The sequence below is a fragment of the Rhincodon typus genome, chromosome 42 (genome assembly GCF_021869965.1).
Source record: "Rhincodon typus isolate 14 chromosome 42, sRhiTyp1.1, whole genome shotgun sequence".
Taxonomy (NCBI): domain Eukaryota; kingdom Metazoa; phylum Chordata; class Chondrichthyes; order Orectolobiformes; family Rhincodontidae; genus Rhincodon; species Rhincodon typus.
This window is the reverse complement of record NC_063373.1, coordinates 4,466,128-4,482,263: the sequence shown is the minus strand read 5'-3', so window position 1 is coordinate 4,482,263 and position 16,136 is coordinate 4,466,128. Positions and strand designations below refer to the sequence as shown.

Sequence of the window (16,136 nt, the reverse complement as noted above, 5' to 3'; positions counted from 1 at the left end):
TAGGGGGGAAGAGAGAGAGTAGGGGGGAAGAGAGAGAGAGTGGGGGTAAGACAGAGAGAGAGTAGGGGGTAAGACAGAGAGAGAGTAGGGGGGAAGAGAGAGAGACAGAGAGAGAGAGTAAGGGGACAGAGAGAGAGAGTGGGGGAAGAGATAGAGAGAGTCGGGGGGAAGAGAGAGAGAGAGTGTAGGGTGGGAAGAGAAAGAGAGAGAGAGAGGGAGAGAAAGACAGAGGAGGGGGGAAGAGAGAGAGTAGAGGGGAAGAGAGAGAGAATAGAGGGGAAGAGAGAGAGAATAGAGGGGAAGAGGGAAATGGGGACAAGAGAGAAAAAGACAGAGATGGAAGGAGACAGAAAGACTGGAAGAAAGTCATATTCACACACGGTCTCTCTCTCGGTGGCGTCTCACTGTGATCTGCTGCTGGCTCAGACACAGTGCTGGGATTGGGGCTGGGTCAGTGGGAACTGGATCGCTCCCAGTTCAAACCAGTGTAACACAAACAGATGCCTGAGGGCGGTACAGACACTGAGAGACTGTAGAGAGTGAGAGATTGAGAAGGAGGGAGGGAGACAGAGAGAAAGACGAACAGACACAGAGAGATCGAGAGGGAGAGGAAGACAGAGACTGGGAGAAAGTCACATTCTCTATCCCTCTCGGTCTCTCGCTCTCTCTGTGTCTCTCTCCGTGTCTCCCTCAGTTTCTCTCTGCCAGTCTGTGTGTGGAATCTCGCCTGGAGTGTCTCTCTCTCTCTGTCTTCCTCTCTCCCTCTGTCTCTCTCTTGGTGGCATCTCACTGCTCAGACAAGGAGATGGGATTGGGGCTGGGTCAGTGGGAACTGAATCACTCCCAGTTCAAACCAGTAAAACCCAAATAGATGCCTGAAGGCAGTATAGACACAGAGAAACTGTAGCAAGATTGAATTGGGGGGTGTGGGGGGGTGAGAGAGAGAGAGAGAGAGACAGACACAGAATGAGAGAAAGAGCAAGTTTGTGTTTTGTGTGTGTAGGAGAGAGAGAGAGAGAGAGACACACTCACGCAGGGGAGAGAGAGGGAGACATAGAGACAGAGAGAGAGATACAGACAGAGAGGAAGAGAGAGATAGAATGAGGAAGAGAGAGATAGAATGTGAAAAAGAGAGGGGAGGGTAGAAAAAACAAGGGAGAAGTGAGAGACAGAGAGACAGGTAGATTATTCAGGTGCACAGTGGCAGAGTCTTTCTCAGATCTCTGCAATTTTTATTAACGCAGATTCACCTAGCAGCAGATCACAGGGAGCTTTACTCTGTATCTAACCCCATGCTGTCCCTTTCCTGGGGGTGTTTGATGGGGGACAGTGTAGAGGAAGCTTTACTCTCTATCTAACCCCATGGTGTCCCTGTCCTAGGAGTGTTTGATGGGGGGTCAGTGTGGAGGGAGCTTTACTCTGTATCTAACCTCTGGGGGCTTGTAGCCTCTCAGATGTAGGCCATGGTGGATGGGAAATGCAGTAAAATGACTACCCCACTGCCTAGCAACCACACAACCTGCAACAGGACCGTGGCCTACATTCTCAGCACACTGTGGTCAAGGTCCGAGGTTATTGGCTCCATGATGAACAGCCAGACTCCCAGAGAGTCGACGAACATCAGCTCACCGACGTTATGTAGAGTAGGAAGTGAAACCTGTCTTTTCTGCTGGCGCAGGATGAGCTGAAAGCCTCAATCGGGTAGGCCACACTGTGGATGAGGTCCAGGGGGTGTGGTGGAGGTGGTAGTGGGAAGGAGAGGAAAAGAGAAACAATTTTACCAGCACAGAGAACACCTTTAGGGCGATTGGTCTATATATAAAATAACAGCTACCCAAGAGTGAGTTACAGACTGGAATCCAATCGAGGGGTTCGGGGTGGTTTATATACAGAACAACAGAGACCCGGGAGTGAGTTACAGACTGGAATCTGATTGAAAGGTTCGGGATAGTTTATATATAGTATAGCAAATACCTGAGAGTGAGTTACAGACTGGAATCTAATTGAGAGGTTCAGGATGGTTTATATACAGAACAACAGGTGCCCAGGAGTGAGTTACGGACAGTCAAAGATTTTCAGGCCCTGCGGAAGAGTCACTCTGTCACAATTTGATGTGATGTTCATTTAAGTCTCCATCTAATCCCCTATAAAAGGAGATGAAAGTGTCAGGATCATGAGCAGCACAGGACAGAAATTCACAAAAGCCAATTTGGGAACCAGTATGAGATATGAGAACAAATCAACGTAAAAGAAGCCAAAATCAGCAAAAGGTTCGCCAGCAAGCTCCACCTCCAATGTTACCCGTGCGCAGATATGATCAGGGAAGATATACGAGCAGGCAGTGATCACCTCTCCCTTGGGCCCAAGTGTTCTGCTCTACAATTTGCTGTTTGAACCAGGACCAACAGTGGGTCCAAATGACGAACTTCTGACTTACTCACCTTCCTTCCTCCACACTTTATAGCTTCCTGGACTCAGCATCGAGTTCCACATTTTCGGTGATCAAACACTGTCCCCTGTTTTGTTTCCTTCAGTCGGCAGCACATCTGCTCCAAGCACATCTTTTGTTTCTTAGTTCCTTAGAAAGGAAAGAAATGTTTCTGTCATTCAATTGCTCCTGTCTTCCACCATATCACAGACCTTCCTTTTGTCATGGTCTTGTCCATACCTTGCTCAAGGTTTGTTCGATGTCTAACATTCCCCACATCTGATGAAAGCTCACTGACCTGAAACATTCACTCTGTTTCTCTCTCTCTCTCCGTCCAGAGTTGCTATCTGACCTGCTCAGTGCTTTCCAGTATTAAGATTTGGGAACAAGTAACTCAGTGTTGAAATTTGCAGCTGATAACAAGCTTGTGTATCTAAACTGAGGAAGAATATAACATGATACAAGACAACATTACAAAATTCACAGACTGGGCAGTGAGAGAACAAATAACTCAAACACAGAATAAGCCAGGGTGCCCTTTCGGAGGAGTGTAAACTTCATGAGTCCTGGGAGAATAAGGAAGTGAATGGAAAAGCAGAAACCAGCGTCAACTGTTTTATGACAATCTGACATTTTTGATTCCTCTACTGAAACTGTCTGCTCCAACCAGAATGCCGAACTTAATTATTCTTTAAAAATTCATTCACAGTGTGTGGATGTTGCTGGCTAGGCCAGCATTTATTGTCCATCCAACCCAGTTATAAGTAATATTAACATCAGCAAAGACAGAACCCACCTGTCATAATGACCTTGGCTCGGTTCTGGATGTGATTCAGTGCTGAATATGATCACAACTGTAGAATCTGACCCAGCAATCACTTGTGGATGTGCTGATTTCTCAGCAAGTTGGACGATTGAGCAAATCTCTTCCCACACTTGGAGCAAATGAACAATCTCTCTCTGATGTGAAGCTGCTGATGGCTCAGCAGGTGGGATGACTGACTGACTGACTTCCTTCCTGCTCTTAGAACAGGTGAATGGCTTCACCCAGTGTGAACTCACTGGTGTGTGACCAGATACTTCCTGCTTTTAAGGCTTTTTTTCACAGTCAGCACATTTGGAAGGTCTCTGATCACTGTGAACCAGTTGGTGGTCAATGAGCTGGGATGGCTGAGCGAATCCCTTCCCACATATGGAGCAAATGAACGGTCTCTCCAGTGTGAATTTGCTGGTGTATCAGGGCGAATCAGTGAATCCTTTTCCACAAACAAGCAGATGAATGGCTCTTTCCAGTGTGAGCTCACTGGTGTCTCAGACAGTAGGATGAGCGAGTGAATTCCTTCCATGTATGGAACAGGTGACTGGTCTCTCCCCAGTGTCAACTTGCTGCTGTGTTAACAGATCTTGTTTGCTTTTAAAGCCTTTCTCACAAACAGAACAATTTAAAGGTCTTTTATCAGTGTGAACCTGCTGATAAACACCTGAATTTACTCTCACACAGGGATCAGATGACTGGCTTTCTCCAGTGTGAATGCGTTGATGGATTTGCAAATCATTTTTACTTTTGAAACATTTCCCACAGTCAGAACACAGACAAGGTCACTGATCAGTGTGAACAAGTTGGTGTGTCAGAAGTTGGGATGACAGAGTGAATGCCTTTCCACAAATGCAGCAAGTGTGAGGTGTCACTCCTGTGTGAATGTGTTGATGTCTCAGCAGCTCCTGTTTGCTTTTAAAGCTCTTCTCACAATCAAAACATTTAAAAGGTCTCTGATCAAAGTGAACCTGATCAGGAGGTTTGATGAAGCATCAGATCATTCCTGACATTCAACAATGGCAAAATGTCTCTTACAAGTGTGTACCATTTGGTATATATAGGGGATGGATGAGTAAGCAAATATTTTGCCCACACTTAGGACACATGAATGGTTTATCTCCAATGTGTCTGTGTTGATGAATATCAATTCAAAGGGTAATTGAATCACTTTCCACACTCTCCACATGCACACAGTTCTCCATCATGTAGGTATCCTTGTGACTCGCCAGGTTGGATAATTAATTGAAGCCTTGTCTCTGCATACAAGCAAAACATCTGTACAGTCTCTGCTCACTGAAAACTGGACAATTTATTTCAGGCTGCAAAATTGTTGCAAACTCATTCACTTCACGGGAACACTCTCAGGGTGTTTCAGTGCTTTTCCAGTCACATTGATGTTTTAAGTATTTTAGCAAAGATAGAATATTTCTCCTTTCACATTTAAAGGCTGACAACATTCAGGCTCCGATGAACAGAATGATTCAATCAGATGCTGATACGATGTTTCGTCTGAGCCTCGCGGTGGGTTACAGGGGGATGGGTCTGGGTGGGATGCTCCAAGGGTCAGTGTGGACTTGTTGGGCTGAAGGGCCTGTTTCCACACTGTAGGGATTCTATGTTAGAAGCACTCCTTCCTTGCAATCCCATGTGGAATGAATTTACAATGCCAGTGTAGAATGGAAATCCAGATTAGACAAATACAGTTTCTACGGTGATCATGTCCACTCATGTTCTCCCAAAGCTGTAAATCCCAGTTCCACATACTCTCGCTCCAATCTTGTCTAAAAAAAAATTCATCTCCACCATTAGTTTCCTCCACTCCCAGTTTACTCTCTGTTTCCGAGAGCTGGCTTCAGTTCTCTAGCTCCTCTGCAGCTGGGATCAACTTCCGGCTCTATTCGCAAAGTGATGATGTCATCCACTCAGCCACGCCCCGCACCAGTGAACCCCGCCCCCAGTGACCTTACAACGAGACACGACTGATTGACGGCATAGTAGCACAAATAGGAACAGATGTACTACTGGAAGACCAATTGCATGCGACGGGTCCTCCGACCAATCGGAGTGAGTGAGGGCGGGCGGGGCCGCCGGTCACCGTCGCCTTTCAGATGGACAAATGAGGAGGCGTTTTACTGCGAGGTGGTGGCTGGCTGTAGAGGTTGGTCTCTCGTCTTCAAAGTAGTTCTTTTGATGAGGTTGCAGAATCACTTAACTGATTGTAAGATACAAAGAGGCCGTTCGGGTCGTCCTGTTTATGCTGGCAAGACACCGAGTCTTACTCCCTTCGCCTAGGCTTTTTTTCTTCAGTTACTCTTCCCATTCCCTTTAGAAAGCCTTTGCTGCGTCAGTTTCAACTGCAGTGGACAGGGAGGAGGATCTGCAGAAGGAGAAACTCCACGTTAAAATCTCGAGGACATTGGAACCCTGCAATTTCCACTATGAAGCTGCCAAAGGGAAGGAGGTTCTCGGAGAGTTTTGTTGGCTAAATGCACGCTAATTTGATTCAGGAAGAAAGTATTTCAGTGGATGCATTTGATCTGTTTTAGTATGTAAACTTATACAATATATTCTGGGAATTTGGGTGTCTCTGATGAGACCAACAGCAGATATTGCCAAACCCCAGCTGACGGCAGAGTAGACACTTCTAATTTTTCATGGGGTGTGGCATTGCAGGCAAGACCAAAATTTCTTGCCAATTCCTGATTGCCCTTAACCAGCCTCTTATGGCAGTTAAGAGTCAACTGCATTACAGTGGGTCTGAAGTCACATTAGACCAGACAGATTTCCTTCCCTAAAAGGGCATTAGTGAAGCAGGTGGGTTTTTATGACAATCACTGAGTTTCATGGTACTATTACTCAGATGAGCTTTTAACTCCAAATTTATTGAACTGAATTTAAATTGTATCAATTGCCAGGTTCAGAGTAGAACCTGTGTCCTCAGACCATTTGACTAGGCCTCTACATCATTTGGCCAGTGAAATAATCAATGTTAATGGTTGACCTCCTTTAACTGCTGCAGTCTGTGTTATGAATGCGTTCCTACAATGCTCCTAAATAAGTTACTGGCAGCGTTTCTCTAACGTGCTGACTGTGTGAGCCTCAGAATGTGAATGGTAGTGACTTCTGGAACTGGAAGTGAATGACGCAACTGATGTACTGGTGCCATATATGTGCAGCCACGTAGCTTGAAGGAAATGGGGCAGTTACCCAAAGGGAGTAAAGGAGGTCTCTTATGTTCAAATCAAGACTTTTTTTAAAAAATTCACTTTTGGAATGCAGGTATCTCTGGTTGGCCATCATTACTTGCCTGTTGTGGTTTGACCCAATGTCCCTTAGGGAGGAAATCCCAGGATTCTGACCCAGTGACACTGAAAGAACAATAATACTTTCCTGAGTCAGGATGATGAGTGGCTTGAAGGGAATCTTGCAGGTGGTGGTGTTCCCATGTGTCTGTTGGCCTTATCCTTCTAGATGGAAGTGGTCATGGGTTTGGAAAGTGCAGTCTGATCTTTGAATTGCTGCAGTGCATCTTGCAGATAGTACACACTGCTACTGAATGTCTGTGGTGAAGGGAGTGGATGCTTTTGGATGTCGTGCCAATCAAGTGGGCTGCTTTGTTCTGGATGGTGTCAAACTTTGAGTGCTGTTAAAGCTGCACTCATCCAGGTAAGTGGGGAGTATTCCATCACACTCCTTACTTGTGTCTTGTAGATGGACAAGCTTTGGGGAATCAGGAAGTGAGTTACTCACAGCAGTATTCCGAGCTGCTCTTGTAGCCACTGTGCTTATGTGGAAAGTCTATTTGAGTTTCTGGTCAATGTTAACCCCAGGATATTGATATTGGGGGACTCTGATGGTAACACCATTGAATGTCAAGGGGTGGTGGTTAGATTGACTCTTATTGGTGATGGTGTTAGTGTGGGATTTGTGTGGCATGAATGTTGCAAATGATGTGCGAAGTGATCAAATGTATATAATTCACTTGAATGAAAGGTGTAAAAGAATGATTGTTAAATTTGCTGATGATACAAAGTAGGGAGGTAAATAGGTTGTGAAGTGGGATATACGGCAACTACAAAGTTTAAATGAGTGGACAAGGATGTGGTAAATTGACTAAAGTGAAAAATTGTAGAGTTCTGAGCAAAAAGGAATGTGTTCTAGTCCACGAATCACAAGATTAGTCAGCAGGTACAAGGAATAATTAGGAAAGCTAAAAATGTTTGAGCAGAATTGAATGTAAAAGTAGGGAAGTTATACTTCAGTTACACAGGCCATTGCATAGATCAGATCTGGAATAGTATTTATTGTGCTGGTCTCCTCACTCGGAATATAAATGCAGTGGAAGCAGTTCAGAAAAGGTTTACTCGATTTAATGCCTAGAATAGACAGAATGTAGTTTAAGGGAATATTTGACAGTTTAGAGTTGTATCTACTGGGGTTTAGAAGAGTGAGGCAAATTTACTGAAACATATTGAAGGGACTTCACAGGGTGCATGTGGGGAGGATGCTTCTCTTTGGAGAATCTATAGTGAGGGTTCCATCTGACAAAATAAGAGGTTACCCATTTAAGGCAGAAATTTGGAGCATCATTTTGCCACAGTCTTTCGAATTCTCAACAAGAAGCAATTGGAGCTTTTTTGAACATTTAAGGCAGAGATGGATTGATTGAACAAGAAAGTGGGAGGTTAAAACAAAAATTACTGGAGCGACTTAGCCAGTCTGGCAAAATCTGCTCAGAAAAAATTAATGTTTCAAGACTAGTGACTCTTCATCAGAATTCAAGATGAAAAGATATTGGGGTCTGCGGGAAATTAGAATAATCGGATCAGCCATGATCTTAATGAACGGCGGAGCAGATTTGAAAGTCTGAATGGCCTACCCTAGCTTCTAACTCGTATGTTCATAAACACTTTGTACTTCTATAAATATTGCATGTTATTTTACAAATGTTATAACATATGATTCCAAGAACACAGGAAAATATTAGACAAATGACAAGTTTGTGTCAAATAAATGTTTTAAGAAATATCTTGAAGTAGAAAAGTGAGGGGAAGATGTTTACTGATGGAATTCCAGGGCTTATATTCAAGTCAGCAATGCTGAGCAAATAAGAATTATTGAGTGCAGAGATTTTCGAGGGTTAGGAGGCTAGAGCTGACTAGAGAGGTGATGGAGGAATTAATAAATAAGGAAGAGAATTTTAAAACTTAAGTGCTTCTTAAACTGGAGCCTTAAGGTCAGTGAGCACCAACGTTCTATGTAAAATACAGGGTAAATACATGGCCTTCAGAATTTTGGTAAATCTAGGGGTAATGAAGGAATGGAGAACTATTTCACTTAGAAATCAATTGGAACTAGGATGGGGTCAGGTGATGTTACTGACCTGTAAGTAGGTAGTCCTGGATATTGGGCAAATACATGGTTGAAACTCGTATGACACGAGTTTTGAAAAGTCTGGTTTAGACAGTTGCCAAGGAGTTCATCAGACGAGGACATTAGAGATTAACTTCAGTCTTCCCAATTTATAAGTGTTGGAAACTTCTGTCCATCAGTACTGGATATCAGACGAGGCAGGACAATCTGATTTGGAAGACAAGTTGAGCTGATGGTGTTTGTGGTCCTGCTAAGTAGTGCTATTTGAGGGTTAGGGACAGTCTATCAATTTTCTGGGATAGACATTTAAAATCTCTCCTTTATCTTCCTCAGCCACCTGTCTCCTACAGAGGCCAGAGTCTGTGTTGGTCTAGTTTGGGTTGCAGGTTCCTTTCCCAGAATGACATCACTGAAGCAGTTGGGTTTGTGGGGCAATCTAGCTGCTTTCACTATCGGACTTTCCTCTTGCTGACCCCAGAAATGTGTGAATTCGTTTTTGTTCAATTTCACAACCTGCTTTTGTGTTGTTGTGGTTCTGTCTCACTCCCAGTTTTTCTGTTTTTAAATCAATTTTGCAGGCTATTGGATGAGGAAGATTGGCAGTTCAGAAACTGAAACCAAACATCACATCAGAATGTCATGGTGTTGCCTCATTTACGGAAACTCCAATATTATTGGATTTTGAAAATGGAAGCTAGAAGCACTGCTCACAGAACCCATGCACATACTGTATGTGTGGACTAGGCTTCAGCCAGCCATCTGATCTGTCAGAACATAAATGCAATCACCACTGAAAGAAACTGAAAATACGGGGAATTTGGGAAGAGATTCAATTACCCATCTGTGCAGGAACAACATTGGTGAAGTCGCACTGGAAGAGGCCTTTCAACTGCCCAGAATGTGAAGTGAATGATTTCACTATCTGCCCTACTGAGGCAGCAGTGGATCACAGCTGGGAGAAACATTTAGGTGCTGCGACTGTGGGGTAGCGATTCACATCAATCATCCCACCTGATGATACATGAGTTCACACAGATGAGAGATTGTTTAGGTGATCTTGCTGTGAGACTGGATTCAAGTGATCACTTGCTCTCAATATACACCAGCAAATTCATGCTGAGAAAAGACCGTTCACTTGCTCCAAGTGTGGAAAGGAATTCACTTGCTCATCCAAGCTGCTGAAAATCCAGTGAGTTTACAGCAGGGCGAGACTATTCACCAGGTCTGTGTGGGAAAGGATTTACTCGGGCATTTAACCTGCTGCCGCAGCATGCATTCACTCTGGGGAGAGACCATTCCCCTGCTCAGTGTGGAAAAGGATTCATTAGTTCATCCAATCTGATAAGACACTGGCAAATTCACACTGACAAGAGACCCTTCAATTGCTATGGGAAATGCCACAAAAGTTCCCAGGATGTACCATCAGTGTTTTTATGTTGTTGTGAAACCATTCAAATGTTTTCACTGCAATAGACTTCAGGCAATTATCTCAACTGAGTATGTACCAACACGCTCATACTTTTGTGTAGGAAGGGATTCACTCAGTGACTATACTCATTCTGCTGCTGCACTAGTAAGGGGATACTGGGAAATCACTGTTCATCTGCTTCAAATTTTGGGTAGAGAATCTGTCAGTCCTGACACCTCGTGAAACAGTGAGGTCAAAAGTGACAATAGTAATTGTATTTTTCTGATAATCCTATCTATGACTGGACCATGTACCTTGGAGTCTGTTTCTGCTTATGTTGACAAATGCCAGCTCAGTCATTTGTGGTATTCTTCTGGATACAAATCAAATAAAATACCTTCATGATTAGAAAGTTGTCATCTTAATCTTGAACGTAAGGGTTATCCTTTCTCCCTTGTCTCCACCATCCAGCAAGTACCTCTGCAGACCTACCCTCCCTTCCACTGACTCACTGAACCAAATCCTCTCAGGTTCCTTCTTAACTGACCCTTGAATCCATATTTGTCTTTATTGTCTCCTGTCATCCCTGTCAAAGTTCATCTTCTCCATTTCCTTCACCTTTTGTTGTATGGAACTTTCTCAGCATTCATTGAACTTTTGAGCAGTTATTTCTCTTAAGGGGAGGCAATGGCTTAGTGGTATTATCACTGGACTGTTAAGCTAGGGACCCAGATAAGGTCCTGGGAACCTGGGTTCAAATCCCTCTGTGGCAGATGGTGGAATTTGAATTCAATACATATCTGGAATTAAGAGTCTAATGATGACCATGAACCCATTGTCAGGAAAAGCCCAGTTGGTTCATAAGGTCCTTTTTAAGGAAGGAAATTGCCATCCTTACCTAGTCTGGCCTACATGTGACTCCAGACCTACAGCAATGTGGTTGACTCTGGGCCCTCATCCCGTTGAATAAATAAGCTACCCACCATCTCTCCTTGAAATTAGACATCATCAACCTGTCCTGTCAAAAGAAACCTCCCCTATCTTCCCCCTTCTCCAACTTCTCTTTTCTCTCTCCTTAGTCCTCAAATATCTTGTCATATCCAAAACCTGTGCAGGTCTTTTCCTTGAACTCCATTGTGGAATCCCTAGAATTCCACTTTGGAAAAATGAGTGGAATTTGTCTAATCACTTTTCTGCCCTGCCACGGTAGGAGCTAGACAAAAGAAAACTAGCTTTTCTCATTCATCCCAGGCTTTGGCAAGGTTTTTAAACTCTGAGCCATGTAAACATTCCTTCTATAACCTCTTGACACGTGGGATATAGCCTAATCTAACAAGATGGAAAATCTTATTGAAATTGTTGTTTCAACATACACGGGGATCTGGGTAATTATTGTTTGTTTTTGTTTGCTGCACGTAAATGGTAGACTGATATTCCCATTGTTCTGTAACTTGCTGGGAACGCTAGCAGCGTACAATACTTACGAGTGCACAATTTTAACATTGCATTGTAAGGTCCAATCCAGTTTGAGACTTCAAACTTCTCTAACGACAATGGCGTTAGGGATACGTGAGTGCGCGCTGAATACCCATACGTAACCGCCCCGATTTCAATCGGTTGGCGGCCGTGGTCACAATGAACAAATAGTGATGACCAAGTCCCTTTACCCAGCATTCTTCGCGGCTGTGAATGTCTCCTATCTACACACGGCGGACGTCTGCGCAAGAGGAACGACGCCGTGCGTTGTGAGCATGCGCAGCTGTGTGATGGTAATGGCGCCGACGAAAGTTGCGGATCGACAGTCGGTGAGAGGCGGCGGGGGGAATAAAACGGCGAATTATAACTGGTGTTTGGGGGGTGATGGCTTGTTGGCGCCTTGTGTAAACCGCAAATGTTGAACAAATACCTGGAGTTCCCGCTTTTGTGGCGCCAGGCCTTTTTGTTCAAGAACGCACCCCGGGTTAACGGCCTTCAACGACGAGCGGCGCGCAAGCGAGGCGTTCCAAGTGAGGTGGGGGGGCGGGCTGCTTGGGCCCACGTGACCAGCAGGGACAATGATTGACACATTGAGATAGTAGGAACTGCCGATGCTGGAGAATCTGAGACAACAAGGTGTAGAACTGGATGAACACAGCAGGCCAAGCAGCATCAGAGGAGCAGGAAGGCTGACGTTTCAGGTCTGGACCCTTCTTCAGAAAATTTTCAGAATTTTCAAACAATTTCGAAAATTTTCTGAAGAAGGGTCCAGACCCGAAACGTCAGCCTTCCTGCTCCTCTGATGCTGCCTGGCCTGCTGTGTTCATCCAGTTTTACACCTTGTTAACTCATGATTGACATATTGGTTTTATTCTCAGTCTGCCGACATGAGCTGGATAACTGGATACAGGCAGAGGGAAAAGAGGGAGGGAATGGGAGAGGAGAGAGATGAATTTGGATTTCAGCTCAAAGAGGAGGGGTGTGAGACACTTTCTGGGGAACAGGAAAGAAAGAAAAGACTGATATGTTCGGAGTTTCTAACTTTTACTTCAAGAAATGACTTCTAAATTCCATTTGCAGGGAGTTAGAAGAAGATCTACAGGCAGGAAAATCAAACTAATCATTCTATCAAGATCTATACCATGACCTGAATATCATTGACCTTTAAAACTGAAAGGGGAAATGTTTTTTTCTGTGAGCCAGAAATGATTTCAAACCTCAGTGTGACTGGAAATGCATGAGAACACACCTATTTGCCAGAGCATCAACTGTACAAGAAGCTCTACGCAGTGATACAGCTTGAAAGAAAATTGCAATGTTCACAGCAGAGAATAATTCCAGGGGATTGTATGTGGTAGAGGTTTCGATAGATAATCCAATCTCGAAATGCACAAGGACACCCACACGATGGAGAAACCGTGGAAGTGTGAGAACTGTGGGAAGAGATTTTGTTATCCATCTCAGCTGGAAAGTCATCGACGCAGTCACAGCGGGGAGAGGCCATTCACCTGCACCCAGTGTGGGAAAGGATTCACTCAGTTATCCAATTTAAATAAACACGAGAGAACTCACACTGGGGAGAGGCCATTCACCTGCTCCAAGTGTGGAAAAGGGTTCACTCAGTCATCCAATTTGGATAAACACCAAAGAACTCACATTGAGGAAAAGCCATTCACTTGTTCTGAGTGTGGGAAAGGATTTACTCAGTCAGCCAACTTACTTACACACCAGAGAACACACACTGGGGAGAGGCCGTTCACCTGCTTTCAATGCGGTAAAGGATTCGCTCAGTTATCCAGCTTACATATTCACCAAATAACTCACAGTGGAGAGAAACCGTTCTCTTGCTCTGAGTGCGGGAAGGGATTCACTCAGTTGGCGAGCTTACGAACACACAAGAGAATTCATACTGAAGAGAAACCATTCAATTGCTCTTTGTGTGGGAAGGGATTCACTCAGTTATCCAACTTACATACGCACATGACAACTCACACCAGAGAGAAACCGTTCACCTGCCCTGAGTGTGGTACGAGATTCACTCAGTTATCCAGCTTACATAGACACAAGAGAATTCATACAGGGGAGAAATCATTCACGTGCATGGAGTGTGGAAAGAGATTCAGTCAGTTCTCCAACTTACGTAGACACAATGAGAACACACACAGGAGAGAAAATATTCATTCACCTGCTCCAACTTAACGAAACACAAGCAATTTCACGTTTGGGAGGAGCTGTTTACTTTCAATCCAATCTGCTTATATGAGAGAGTGATAAACAATCTTTTGAATGGTTGGACTATGGGAAGTGCTGTAAAAGTTCCGGGAACTGATGTACCAACAGGTTCACACTGATGAGTGATAGATTAGGTGTTGTCTCTGAGACTGGGTTCAAGTGATCACATTACTGCACTCTGCACAAATGCACTCACACTGGACAATTGCCATTCACAAGGCTGCTCCAGGTGTGGGAAAGAATGCAGTCTATCATCCTAACTGTTGAGACACTGGCAAGTTCACAGTGACTACAGGAGTTGAATTCCACTATTTTTGCTGTTGTTAGTCACATCCAGGATTGGAAAGGTAGACGGGCCCTCAGGAGCATGAGAAATGTTTCTCAGCCATTCTATTCTGTGGTTCAGAGCTCCTAGACATAGAACAGAAGCTCCTATATAATTGGAGTCTACAAGAACAACTGTGAATGCTGGAAACATGCTGAAAAAATAAGAGAGTGGTGTCAAACTGATCTGTTCTTACTGAAAGCAAAATACCAGGTTGAGTTTCTAGTCTAAAAATGGCTGTGTTCATTATGGTGCATTGATCTGAAACATTTGTATGTCATTCCTGATTCAACTGTTCAAAATCTGCAATGAACACAACTTGTGTTAATGTAGAACCTTTTGCAATAAATATCATAAGGTGTTTCACAGATGATCCAAATCTTAGTTGAAGAGGTAGATTTTGTTGAAGTGAGAAGTGTAAGGATAATGTTCCAAAGTTTGGGACTCAGTAGCTAAAGCATAGCCTCCAATGGTGGAGTGATGCAGATTGGGATAGGATGAGGTGAGAGTTTGAAGAACACAGGGATCTCAGAGGATTTTAGTGCTGGTGGAATCTTTAAAAAATGTTTGCCATGGAGAAAGACTGTCTCCAATGAGCTAGTGCGTGGAGTATCATGGGGAGAAGTTGAGTGGGGTCTGCGTCCATTGCAATTTAGAACAATGTGAGGTGATTGTATTGCAACATATAAAGTCCTGAGGAGACTTGGTAGGATGGATGCTGAGAAATATTTCTCTTTGTGGGAGAAACTTAAATGAGGAGATATCATTTTAAAATAAGGGATACTGCATTTCAGAAGTGGACCAGGAGGAATTTTTATTTGAACTCTCTCCTCCAGAGAGTAATGGAGGTATAATAGTTAAATATTAATGGAGAAGCACATAGAATTCTTAATAGAAAGGGAGTTAAAAGTTATCAGAGAAAACCATTTTTGGAGCATCTGGATGTTTTGCATGTAGAAGTTGTTGTGGTCAGGGCCAAATTGGGATGGCCTGAATGTAGGTTGGAGTCCATTTGAATCATAGAATCCCTACAGAGTGGAAACAGGCCCTTCGGCCCAACAAGTCCACACCAACCCTCAGAGCAGCCTACCCAGACCCATCCCCATAATCTACGCCACCCTGAACACTACGGTCAATCCACCTAGCCTGCACATCTTTGGATGGTGGGAGGAAACTGGAGCACCCGGAGGAAACCCACGCAGACACAGGGAGAATGTGCCAACTCCACGCAGGCAGTCACCCAAGGGTGGAATCGAACCCGGGTCCCGAGGCTGCAGTGCTAATCACTGAGCCACCGTGCCAGTGATGATGTGGTTCTGCAGGCAGGTACTGAGAAAGGCAGTGTGGCTGTAGTACCTGGTTTGCTTTAGTATATGGTCGAGCAGCTTCAGGGCCGGAGAGATTACCAGAGGGTTGCGGTGGGAGATAGATCCACTGAGGTCTTTTCGGAGTGAGGAGGATAACTTCTTCAAGGTAGGCATGTCTGAAAGACCCCCTATTTCTGAAGAAGGGTCCTGACCCGAAACGTTAACTTTCCTGCTCCTCTGATGCTACCTGGCCTGCCGTGCTCCTCCAGCTCCACAGTGTTATCTCTGACTACAGCATTGGCAGTTCTTACTATCTCTAAAAATTATCAGAGATTGGCAGGAATGAGGTGTTGAGGCAAAAAATCAGGTCAGCCATGATCTTATTATGTGGCAGAACAGGCTCGAGGTATCTGAGACCCTTCTGAAGAGGGTCACTGGCCTTGAAATGTTCTCTCTGTGTTTTCCTCTCCAGACGCTGTTGAGCTTCCCCAACAATTTCTGTTTTTGTTTCAGATCTTCAGTTCTTTGTTTTATTTATTCTCCTTACCTCGGTTCTCACCATCTCCTACTGCACCCGAAACTCGAATTCCTAGCTCAGGAGAAATATCTTCCCTGCAGCCACCCTGTCTATCCCTTTCAGTAATGTGTCAGTGTCAATGAGCTCCCCTCTCAAAGAGAGGTAGGAAATGAAGAAAAGGGATTTTGCAAAGTCCCCCCCGCCACACCAAACCTGAGCTGGAGTTGGAGCTGGAGAGAGGGGGAGGGGCAGC

At 44.3% G+C, this 16,136-nt stretch overlaps 1 protein-coding gene and 2 long non-coding RNA genes across 4 annotated transcripts; 2 read left to right on the top strand and 1 right to left on the bottom strand.

Moving 5' to 3' along the window:
• Positions 1-267: 267 nt before the first annotated feature.
• LOC125487455 lies at positions 268-12,040 on the bottom strand. 2 transcript variants are annotated; one of them, XR_007265908.1, is made up of 4 exons: positions 11,933-12,040; positions 3,225-5,622; positions 2,442-2,578; positions 268-901 (listed from the first exon to the last, which is right to left on the bottom strand). It is a non-coding gene; the product is annotated as an uncharacterized LOC125487455 (long non-coding RNA). The 2 variants fall into 2 exon arrangements; XR_007265909.1 differs by lacking the exon at positions 268-901 and adding an exon at positions 2,046-2,144.
• Positions 5,379-10,434, top strand: LOC125487453. The gene is made up of 2 exons (XR_007265906.1): positions 5,379-5,790; positions 9,197-10,434. It is a non-coding gene; the product is annotated as an uncharacterized LOC125487453 (long non-coding RNA).
• On the top strand, positions 11,774-14,626 carry LOC109913556 (zinc finger protein 239-like). The gene is made up of 2 exons (XM_020513092.2): positions 11,774-11,831; positions 12,583-14,626. Exon 2 carries the CDS (start codon positions 12,889-12,891, stop codon positions 13,699-13,701), a length of 813 nt encoding a protein of 270 aa, XP_020368681.1. The 5' UTR covers positions 11,774-11,831; positions 12,583-12,888; the 3' UTR covers positions 13,702-14,626.
• Positions 14,627-16,136: the final 1,510 nt, after the last annotated feature.